General features: G+C 54.2%; 1 protein-coding gene across 1 annotated transcript in view; it reads left to right on the top strand.

Annotated features, from left to right (window-relative positions):
* The window catches only part of DNAH1 (dynein axonemal heavy chain 1), a 72,962-nt gene that overhangs the window by 39,471 nt on the left and 22,207 nt on the right, over positions 1-11,284 (top strand). The window contains 17 exon segments of the mRNA XM_006917564.3: positions 1-67; positions 829-1,017; positions 1,305-1,410; positions 2,246-2,359; positions 2,803-2,952; positions 4,394-4,480; positions 4,592-4,778; positions 5,414-5,505; positions 5,701-5,855; positions 7,001-7,178; positions 8,046-8,240; positions 8,330-8,449; positions 8,721-8,879; positions 9,031-9,138; positions 9,873-10,013; positions 10,161-10,321; positions 10,768-10,984. The exon segment at positions 1-67 is cut by the window's left edge and continues 21 nt beyond it. Of these exon segments, the coding sequence (XP_006917626.1) occupies positions 1-67; positions 829-1,017; positions 1,305-1,410; positions 2,246-2,359; positions 2,803-2,952; positions 4,394-4,480; positions 4,592-4,778; positions 5,414-5,505; positions 5,701-5,855; positions 7,001-7,178; positions 8,046-8,240; positions 8,330-8,449; positions 8,721-8,879; positions 9,031-9,138; positions 9,873-10,013; positions 10,161-10,321; positions 10,768-10,984 (2,426 nt within the window).

Raw genomic sequence — 11,284 nt, 5'->3', positions numbered from 1 at the left:
AGTTCATCTATGGCTACGAGTACCTAGGCAATAGCGGAAGGCTGGTGATCACTCCCCTCACCGACAGGTGAGAGATTCTTTCCCCATATGCCTTCCCACACTGGACCCTTCCCCCAGCTCTGGCTGGTCCAGAAGTACAGGGACAGAAAGGCACAGCCAGTCCCTGATAAGCCAGTCCATCAGAGCACTGCAGGGATAGGAACACGGGCTTCAGGTTTAAAACTGGCTCTGCCCATCAGAGGCTGAGTGACCTTGAACAGTCGACTCAATCCCTTTGTGCCTCAGTTTTCTCTGTGGCTTCCTCAGAGTGGTTATGAGAATTTCATGAGCTGATATGTAAAGCTCATAGGTCAGTAAGCATCTAATGGGTGTGAACTTTACTATTTTTATCAGTTAAATTATGCTTCCAACATGCCAGGAGAATTGATCTTGAGAGAAATAATGGGCAAGTTTCTTTATAAAGTGAACAATTCTCTTCTAAAGCAATCAGTTGCTTCCTCTTGCCAATAGTATTTAGTCACAGCCGGAATTTCGAGTTAGGCTTTGACTAAGGGAAGTAAAGCGTGGCCACAGGTCAGCCTTCCCAGTGGGTTTCTGAGCAAGGCTCTGCAGGGCCATGGGGTAGGGTGGGGAAGCACTGGGAAGGTGGTCAAGGGCTGCAGTCCTGACCCCAGTAACCAGGGCAGGGCACACCTGGGGCCTTGAGAAGAAGGAGGAGCAAGAGCTCCCCATCCATGGGGCCCTATAAGGGGATGCTCTCTCTCCCTGTGTCTGTAGGAATCCTGAGAAAGGAGCGTAGCTCATGCCCTCCTCCTCCCACTCCTGCAGGTGCTACCTGACCCTGACTGGGGCCTTACATCTCAAGTTTGGGGGAGCCCCAGCTGGCCCAGCTGGCACAGGGAAAACTGAGACCACCAAAGACCTGGGCAAAGCTTTGGCCATCCAAACTGTTGTGTTCAACTGCTCCGACCAGCTTGACTTCATGGCCATGGGAAAATTCTTCAAGGGCCTGGCCAGGTAAGGCTGGATGTGAGGATGGCACAGAACGGGGCAGGAAGGCTAAGCTCTCCTGGAGACACTGCCTAAGAGGAGCCTTACAGGACAATGGAGGGGACAGGATGGGATAACAGGAGTCAAGGCCTCAGCCCTTCTGGGTACTGGGGAGGGATGGCAGGTGGTGGGTTTTGGCTGAGCTGACAGAGATCACCATTGATGGCTTCCTCCCCAGTGGAGTCAGAGGGGTTCTTGGAGGTGCCACGTGGGTTCTGAACTCCTATCCCCACTAATGTTTTCACCTCACTTAGCTCTGGGGCCTGGGCCTGCTTTGATGAGTTTAATCGCATCGATATTGAGGTGCTGTCTGTGGTGGCACAGCAGATCACCACCATCCAGAAGGCACAGCAACAGCGGGTGAGCCATCTCCCTCCACACCTCCCCAAGTAACCACCTCAGCACTTCATCTGTATCTGCCACACCCACACCACCATGTGGCTCCCCAGCCTGCAGGGTGAGAAGCCAGGCACTCTGCCTGCCCTGATTCCAGCCTCTCTCATCTCATGGGGAACTGGGTACTTCCCTCTCCCCTCTTGCAGAGCTGTCCCTGGGGAGCTTAAATAGCCAGTCAGGGAGCTCCACATCCCTACCGCACTCTGGGGACAGTTCCCAGCCACACTCTGCCTGCCCTGATTCCAGCCTCTCTCATCTCACCTCTTGCAGAGCTATCCCTGGGGAGCTTAAATAGCCAGTCAGGGATCTCCACATCCCTACCACACTCTGGTGACAGTTCCCAGCCATGCTGCTGTGGATGAAGGAGTCCTTCCCACTTCCTGACCTTATGGAAAGCCCTAGCCAGCTGTCCTTCTTCTAGCCTTGTTCAGAGTGGCCAGTGGTTTTCTCCTGGAGACAAGGGCTGGGAGGCTGGCAGATGCCACAACCCAACCCCAGTAGGGCCCTGGCTCCGAGTCAGAGCTGAGCTTGCCCAAGTCTGAGGAGAATCAGTGGCAGGAGTTGGGGGTGGAAGGAGTAGTAGATAGGAGATTTGTGAAGACCTCAGGTAGCTGGGACCTGGAAGGCGACAGGTATCCACTGGGACTGGAGATCTTAGACCAGATCCTGATTGAGGAGCAAGCTCATGATCAGGGGTCCAGTCTGGGCTGACCAGCTATAGCCGGGACAGGGGCATCAACAGGTGACGAGGGGGCCCAAGCAGAGGAAGAGCAGGTGAATCCACCTCTTCCCCCCGTAGGTGGAACGCTTCATGTTTGAGGGCATCGAGATCCCACTCGTGCCATCCTGCGCAGTGTTTATCACCATGAACCCAGGGTACGCTGGCCGCACAGAGCTGCCCGATAACCTGAAGGTAAGTTCAGTCCCGGGAGGCTACCCAGGGCACTGGGAGGCACTGGAGCTGTGGCCCGGGCTAAAAAATGCTAAAGCATTTATGCAAGGCACACAACTGCTAGACATCAGAGACTGATTCCCCATGGAAGCCCTCCTGCCCAGGGATCCTAAGGCATTACCCCCAGACATAGAGAGGAGGCCCCGGTCTTGTCCCTGGGTTTGGGAGAAGTCAGGGGTCAAGTTCAGGTCAACACAAAGGACCAGTTTCTAACAGGCAGAGTGGTCTAGCCACAAGAGAGTGTAAGCCTCAGCTATGTCAGGTGTGCTGCAGAAGAGAATCTAAGCATCACTAGGGGAGGAGGGCAGTGAAGCTGCCTCCTGAGGACCAGACAGTCCAGGGGGCAGGTGACACTCTGGAGGGGAGGTCTGTTTCTCAGTTCACATGTACACCATGGACCCCAGGCACTCTTCCGGCCCGTGGCCATGATGGTTCCGGATTACGCCATGATAGCTGAGATCTCCCTCTACTCTTTTGGCTTCAATGAGGCCAGTGTGCTAGCCAAGAAGATCACAACCACCTTCAAGCTGTCCTCTGAGCAGCTCAGCTCCCAGGTGAGGCCCTGCCCTAACCAGGTTTCAGAGTCTGAGAGCCGCTGCCTACTCCCAGCAACACCGTGAGATAGGAATTACATCTCCATTTCTCAGCTGAGGACATTGAAGTCCTAAGAGACTGAGAGCTCATGTGGTAATGCAGTGCACAGGGGAGCTGAAGGAGGAGCCAGGAACAGATGCCCACCTGGGTTAGTTCAGGTACAAGGGAGGGTCGACCATTAGGTGACCAAGAGCTACACAATCCAAGGCTGTGGATCAAGTGCACCTGGGTCTCATGAGAACAAAGTGGCATAGCCGGCCCCCTACCCAAGCCTCCCAACACCATGGGCCTTTCATTCAGCATACTGAGCCCAGGTTCCAGGGGTAGATGTGGCTGGTCCAGGCCCCAGCACTGGTGGATGAGCTTTCTTGTTTGTCTCTGTTCTCGGTCAGGTTCCCCCTTTGCAACAGCAGCTCTATCTGGGCTCACAGGCTACCAGTGTTTCTCTTTCCTAATAGTTTCAAGAAAAATCCCTGATGTCACCCTAATGGGCCCTTTCTGGGCGACCCGCATATGCATGAACACTGATCACTGTGCCCAGGGGGAAACCATACTGCCTATGACTAGGTGTAGTACACCAAAGCCAGTCTATTACTGGCAAAAACCATAGCTGTCCACCACAGTGCCACCCTGGATGCCAACACCTCATCACACCCTTCCTTCTAACCATTCATTTTCAAAAATGCTCCTCCTTCGTTAGAGCATCTATCCCCACGTGGTTCTGAATATGCCCTTGTCCCTTCTCAGATGGCAATGACCTAAAGTCTAAGCCCAGTTTCTTTGTCCAAGTCCAAGATTTCTGGGAACTGTGTTGGTCTCGTTGTCTGACACCATGGCGCGATATGATAAATTTAACTATTCCCAACACACCTATGTAATGGAGAGAAACAGAAGCAACGGCAGCAACAGGAAAAGCCATGGCAGTGTAGCTGAAAGGGTGGATCTAGAGAGATGCTATGAGAGAAGCTTAGAAGGAAGCTCAAAGGCCATTGAGGCCAACTGATTGATGGCACAGATGGGAAACTCCTTCATTCACTTTGGAGCAAAGTTTAAGTACCTCCCTGCCCTGGATGCCATGCCGGGACTGCAGGGATTTAGCTGTGACCAAGGTAGTCCGCAACCTTAGGGGCCAAGGGTCAAGCAGGGGACACAGAATGAGTAACCCAGTAAAAGGAGAGGGCTGCTGGGATGATGAAGTAGAGGGTGGCAGATGGTGTCCAAAGGAGGGCACCCAGCCCAGGCTGGGGCGTGCAGGTGGTCATAGACAGCCTACAGGGGAAGGAACGTATTAGCTGAGAGCTGGGCGATGGGTCAGGTACCAGGTGGGAGGCAGAATGTTCTAGGCAGAAGCCCCGAGAGGGGCAGTGCCCACTCACCCTTCCACCTGTACGGTGGCAACAGGATCACTATGATTTTGGGATGAGAGCTGTGAAGACTGTGATCTCTGCTGCTGGGAACCTCAAGCGAGAAAACCCCAGCATGGATGAGGTGAGTGCCATCCAGAGGGGCACCTGGGAGCAGAGCTCCAGGAGGACTCTGGAGCAGCTGAAGGGGCATCTGGCCTGGGCCACTTGAAGGCTCCTTTGGCCTCTACTGCAGGAGCTGATCTGCCTCCGGGCCATCCGCGATGTGAATGTGCCCAAGTTCCTGCAGGAGGACCTCAAGCTCTTCTCTGGGATCGTATCTGACCTGTTCCCCACTATCAAAGAGGAGAACATTGACTACGGCATCCTGGACAAGGCCATTCGCAAGACCTGTGAGAAGAACAACCTCAAGGACGTGGATGGTGAGCCTCTGGCCTCTGCCCCACACTCATGTGGGTGTCCGAGGAAGGGCTGGCTTTGGCCACCCTGGGACCCAGGGCAGGGGAACAGAGACAGGCAGTCCAGCCTCAGGGGTCCTCATGCCTGGCCAAGTGTGTTGCAGGCTGGAGCTCTCTGTCAAGTAGTCCACTGGGCAGGGCAGGTTTCCCCCGCCCTGTCTCTACTAGAACCACATAGCCCTGGTCTTGATCAATCAAAGCTCTTGACTGACCCTCAGACTTCGTCCCTGGGATTTTGCCTTGTATTGTCCAGCACTTACTCAGGGTGGTGTCCCCAGCAAGCTGGGTGGTAGCTTTGGAGCTGGAGTTGATTGTGGGCCTGTGACAGCTGACACTGAGCAGGTCCATGTGTTCTGCCACCCAACCAATGGATGTTAGGGAGTAGTAGTCCCCATGGAAACCATGGCTGGCCATTAGCAGAGAGTTCCTACTCTGTGCTTAGGAGTTCACCTCTCAGTGCCCATGAGGACTACGTGGCCCCATCTTACAGATGAGGAAATAAAAGCTCAGGGGATGAGATAACCACAAAAAGCTAGCGGAGGAGACAGGACCCAAGCCCATGTTCTAACCCCTGGGCTCCCCCCGCCTTGTTTCCCCAGGCTTCTTGACCAAGTGCATCCAGCTCTACGAGACCACAGTGGTACGGCATGGCCTCATGCTCGTTGGGCCCACTGGCTCCGGCAAGAGCAGTGTACGTGCAGCCAAGCCGGGCAGCCCAGTGCCAGACAGTGGGCCCAGGGGCAGTGCAGCCTCCGTGGGGATCTTGGTACCTGTTTGCACCTCTTGGCCTCTAGAATAACCCTCCTGCCACCTGGGTCCCATAGCCCACTCCAGCTCTGCTCTCTAAGGGGCCAGGAGACTCACTCTTGGGTGCCCGTTTCCCCAGTGTTACAGAGTCCTGGCAGGTGCCATGACATCACTGAAAGGGCAGCCGTCCATCAGTGGCGGTGTGTACGAGGCCGTCAGCTACTATGTGCTCAACCCCAAGTCCATCACGATGGGCCAGCTGTATGGGGAGTTTGATCTGCTCACCCATGAGTGGTGAGTGGCCCCTGACCCTTCTCTAGCTATGGCCCTGCTCCCATATCTCTGGAGGCTGTGGGCCATGGACCCCCTCTCCCTCCCTTAGCCCAGTGGAAGGACTAGAGCTCAGGCTCTGGAGCCCAGAGGCTGGGACCCTTCCCACCACTATACTTCCTGCCTGACTTAGTGACCTTTCTTACCTCCCAGACTTTGGTCCCACCATCCACAAAGTAGGGATAGTAGTGGCACCATTATTATGGTAAGGAGAAAATGAGCTTAACACATGGAAGTTGCCTGGATATTGTGGCACATACCAAGTGCTCAGTAAATATTAACTTCTGTCATTGCCCCAAGAGAGGCTGGTGGTCCCTCTCAGGGCCTCTGCCCCAGGCTGAAACATGTACTTTAGGGGAAGTGCACTGAGCTGGGATGACAACTGGGTTGAGAGCCTCCAAATGTCAGCACCTGAGGGTCTTTTCCCTGGGGTGATTTTGTATCTACCAGAAAAGCCTCCAGTCTCCTGCTGGGGGTGTCTGATTGGCTCGAGTGTTCTGGGAACCCAGTGGAGATGAGTACTGGACGGGGAGTCATCCATCTTTCCATCCATCTTTCCTTCTTCCCCCATTTCTGGTGAAGAGTCTCATCCACACCCACTCCAGGCTCCTTTGTGGGTAGCTGGGGGGGCCTGGGATCAGACCAGAAAAATGTCTCCCTAGCCGCCCCTTCCCTGACACTTGGTGCCTCTGAAATCTGAGCTTTCCAGGAGGAACTAGGTATATCTCATAACCCATGCCCTGCTTTCTCTGCCCAGTCATTTCCTCCTCCTCCATCTCTTTCCATCTTCCAAAACTTTGTGGATCTCCATTTCTGCTGTTGCGTCCTTCTTTACTTCCTTTTTCTTCTTGGGATATCATCTTTTATCTTCCTTTAATATAACTTTAGTGGGGATTCAGCAGGGATGGAATATAAGCACACATTTTCATTACAGCATGTTACACGAAAATATCCTATTTTCTCTATTAAATTTTTAAATGAATAAAGATATTGACAAAATAAACAAGCAAAGCAGGGCCAACCTGGCAGCCAGGTTTCCTTCGAAGCCAGCTGTGCTTGCCGCCCTGCCTACCCAGTGCCTACAACCCTCTCCTCCCTGGTGGCTTCAGGACAGATGGGATTTTCTCCTCCCTCATCCGGGCGGGGGCCATCGCCTCTGACACCAACAAGAAGTGGTACATGTTTGATGGGCCGGTGGATGCCATCTGGATTGAGAACATGAACACAGTGCTAGATGATAATAAGAAGCTGTGCCTCAGCTCTGGGGAGATCATCAAGCTCACAGAGGTGCGTCCACTTGTCCACTTACTTGCTCTCCTCTGCAGCTGGGTGGACCTGGAGGCCACACCATGATGGCGAAAACTTGTTCCCCTCCACCCCTCCCTCTCAGGCCACAGCTGCATCTCAGGCAGTTACCACAACCCACCTACGAGCTGGTTCCTGGCACCTCTCCCTGTGCCCAAGCTCCCAATCCTGAGCCATGTCCTACACAGCTACTCAGTGCTGCCCTTTTAGGCATACCCAACTTCTGTGATGCTCTGAGCCCGGAGCCAGCAGCACCACCCCGCTGCTCCCAGCTGATGCTGCCTTGTGCCTCCCAGGCCCACTTTCAGCCATCTTGGCTTAGTCTGTATCAGCATCCTGGCAATGTACCTAAAGTCTGAGGGACAGATGGTGTCCCTGGGGATAACTGCCTGGTGTGTGAGGGGCAGTTATCAGAGAAGGAGAGGTATCACCTGGGTATAAGGGCAGTTCATGGTGTCTCTTGAGCCTTCTAAGAACATCTGGAGGTCAATGTGAATCTGTGTTCATGTACACAGGTGTGGGACTATAGAGCACATCATATACCCCTCATCAGACTTTTCCCCAGAGCTCCAGGGACTCCCAAATACCCTAACTCCAGGCTGGCCTGATCACTCCCAGGAATCTCCTGACTCATGTTCCTCCTTAAGGATCCAGGGAGGGCCACATTATCAACTGAGGGCCAAGGGGTTCCTGCTTCCCCCCAACCCCAGCACTGTTCCTGGCTCACAGCTAGCCCCCATGCCTGCCCACAGCTACAGGATGAGCAACCCCTCCCCATGGCCTTGCAGCCCTTTTCCTGGCCCTGGGTGCTGGCAGATGGCCCACTCATGCAGTTCATCTTGGCTCCAGGCGATGACCATGATGTTTGAGGTGCAGGACCTGGCAGTGGCCTCACCAGCCACAGTGTCCCGCTGTGGCATGGTGTACCTAGAACCCAGCATCCTGGGGCTCATGCCCTTTGTTGATTGCTGGCTGAAGAAACTCCCTGCCTTATTCAAGCCCTGCGAGGAGCAGTTAAAGGCCCTCTTTGTCAGCTTCCTGGAGGTAAGTGAGGCCACAGTGCACCTGGCATGGGTCAGGCAGTAGGGTGTTGTAGCCAGCAGCCACAGGATCTGGGTGCCCATCCCCTGCAGGAATCCATTGCTTTCGTCCGGTCCTCCGTGAAAGAGGTGATTGCCTCGACCAACAGCAACCTGACCCTGAGTCTCCTCAAGCTGCTGGACTGCTTCTTCAAGCCCTTTCAGCCCAAAGAAGTACGACTCTGAGGAAAAGGCTGGGTCCCTGCTCCCCAGCCCCCCGCTCTCCTTGCCTGGGCTGCCTAAATCCCTTGGGCCCTAAATCTCAAATCCAGCTTCCTGGAAGAGAGAATTGGATCGGCTCACCTGGGCCACGAATGCCCTAGCCTTTCTGCTATAGACACAAAACTGTGCAGCAGAGGCCAAGGGATGTCCCCCACCCACTGGCTTCCTCAGGCCACTCAGTACTGTTTCTGCCTTAGCCTGATGCTCTCCCCTCTGTCCCCAGGGCTTCAAAAAAATTCCCCCTGAAAAGCTTAGTCGCATCCCAGAGCTGATCGAGCCCTGGTTCATCTTCTCCCTGATCTGGAGTGTGGGCGCCACAGGGGACACTGCCAGCCGCATCGGCTTCAGCCACTGGCTTAGGATCAGGATGAAGACACAAGAGGTAAGAGCCCTCAGGCTAGGCTTCAAAGTCTGGGATGTGTGTGCCTAATACTGGATGTTCTGGAGCCATCCCCTGGGCCCAGGCACCCAGGGAAAAGTAGCCACACAAACTACTGGGCCTCACAACTTAGTTTTCCTTCTGTTGCTCACAGCTGACCTTGCACTTCCCAGAGGAGGGGCTGGTGTTCGATTATAGGCTGGAGGACGCTGGCATTAGCAGTACCAATGATGATGAGGACGAAGAGGAGGAAGGCAAGCAGGTGACTGCAGGCCTGCATCAAGGGGACAGAACAGAGAGGGGCCCCACTAAGTAGAGGCTTTCCTCCTTGATGAATAATGACATCTGACAGGAGGCCATGTTGATGGCCACAGGTCTCAGGCTGGAGTTAGGTGCATCATCTCGTGAACCCTCATGGACCCACGGGGCAGTGATTATAGTGCCTTTTTCCAAACCAGGACATTGTGGTTTGACCATAGCGAGCTTTTCTGTCAAGGGAGATCTGGGTCAGGGCTGTGGGTAAAGGGATTAATTCAGATGGGAATGGTGGGGGAAGCCAAGCCAGGTGGCCTCTGGGCATCCTGGTGATGCCAGCACCCATGATTCTGGCCCCTACACTATTAGGCAGCCTGAAACTAAGTAGCAAAGACTTTTGCATTCTGGGTTGTCCAATTCCCAGAATACCTCTTTCATGTAGAGACCCAGGGACTGCCAGTCCCTAGGGAGCCTCCCACTAGAGGCAGTTGTGTGCAGGGAAGCCCACCACATGGGCAGCTGTGTGTGGAGAGACCCCTCATTTCTGGTAGTTTGTTCTGGGAGTCCACCAGCCAGGCAGAGAGCAGGGCATGGGGCTTTCCATTTCTGTCAAAAGCAGCGCCTCACCTGGGCTTTCTTGCCAAGGCCCAGCAGTGTAGCTTCTTGACTTCCTAGTGTACTTGGCCAGGGGTAGGATGGGGAGGAATTCTGGGCCCACCCCTGAGCCACTTGTGGTTCTAGATTGCCTGGGTGAAGTGGATGGACTCCTCAGCTTCATTCACCATGATGCCAGACACAAACTACTGCAACATCATCGTGCCCACCATGGACACCATGCAGATGTCCTACCTGCTGGGCATGCTACTCACCAACCACAAGCCCGTGAGTGCCCTGCCACTCACTCCCTGCCTCACCCCACACCAAGGCCCAGGTCAGGGGCTGGCTGGCCTCCCACAGTGACAGGATGGCAGCTCCTACTATGTGCTGGGCCCCGTGAGAGCTCTGCCTACATGACCTCTGCTCCCCCAGGTGCTGTGCATCGGGCCGACAGGCACGGGGAAGACCCTCACCATCTCTGACAAGCTCCTGAAGAAACTGCCGCTGGACTACATCAGCCACTTCCTCACTTTCTCAGCCCGTACCTCTGCCAACCAAACCCAGGACTTCATCGATAGCAAGCTAGACAAGAGGCAAGCACCCCTTGTTCCTTCCTAGGCCCCAATGTCCCCCAAGCCTGGCTGAACCAGCTATTGTCTCACCTCCTCACTAAATTATGCTCCTGGGTTTGTCAGAAAACTCTTGGGGCGGGGGACCCTAGGCTCCCTTAAAGACTGTTGAAGATCATTCTGGAGCCTTTCACCATCAGGAATTCCTACGGAACCCTTCCATGGGTTTTTGCCTTGGGCTAGGCACTTGGGCAGTGCCTGTTTTCCATATGCCTGGGAGGTAAGACTCACTTTGAGGGAGCCCAGAATTAGGGTAGCCAGGTGTGATGTCCCAAGACTTTCACAATGGGGCAAAAGGTCCAACAATTCAGAGGAGGCTGAAGTTAGTGAGGGCTTCCCACAGGCTGCCCCTGAATTCCCAGAGGACCTGGTGCCCATGGGTGCCGGGCTCATATGGTCCCTCCACATAGGCGGAAGGGTGTGTTTGGACCGCCCCTGGGGCGGAAATTCATCTTCTTCATTGATGACCTGAACATGCCAACCTTGGAGACATATGGTGCCCAGCCGCCTATCGAGCTATTACGCCAATGGATGGACCATGGTGGCTGGTATGACCGCAAGATCATCGGTGCGTGCCAGCAGGCCTGGGCCAACAGGGCGTGGGCAGGGTGTGCTGGAAAGGGCAGGGCGCCTCCTCCATTAGGTACTGTAGGCACAGGGCCTAGAGCCCATGGTACTTTTAGAAGGTCTACAGAAATGTTTTAATTTCTTTTAAAATCATGGGGAAAATGAACATTTAGCTCAAAGAAAAATGTTAATGTATAATATCAATATGTTTTTATACCAATACTGTTACAAATTATAATTTTTAATATATTTTTTTAATGGAGGAGGAGACCCATGAAGACAAAAGTGCCTAGGGCCCACGAAAGTCATACCGCAGCCCTGGGCAGGGTCCCTTCCTGACTTCCTACCCCCACTCCAGGA

This window comes from Pteropus alecto, unplaced genomic scaffold, assembly GCF_000325575.1.
Source record: "Pteropus alecto unplaced genomic scaffold, ASM32557v1 scaffold75, whole genome shotgun sequence".
Taxonomy (NCBI): Eukaryota; Metazoa; Chordata; class Mammalia; order Chiroptera; family Pteropodidae; genus Pteropus; species Pteropus alecto.
The sequence above is the reverse complement of the archived record's forward strand: the minus strand, read 5'-3'. Positions and strand labels throughout refer to the sequence as shown.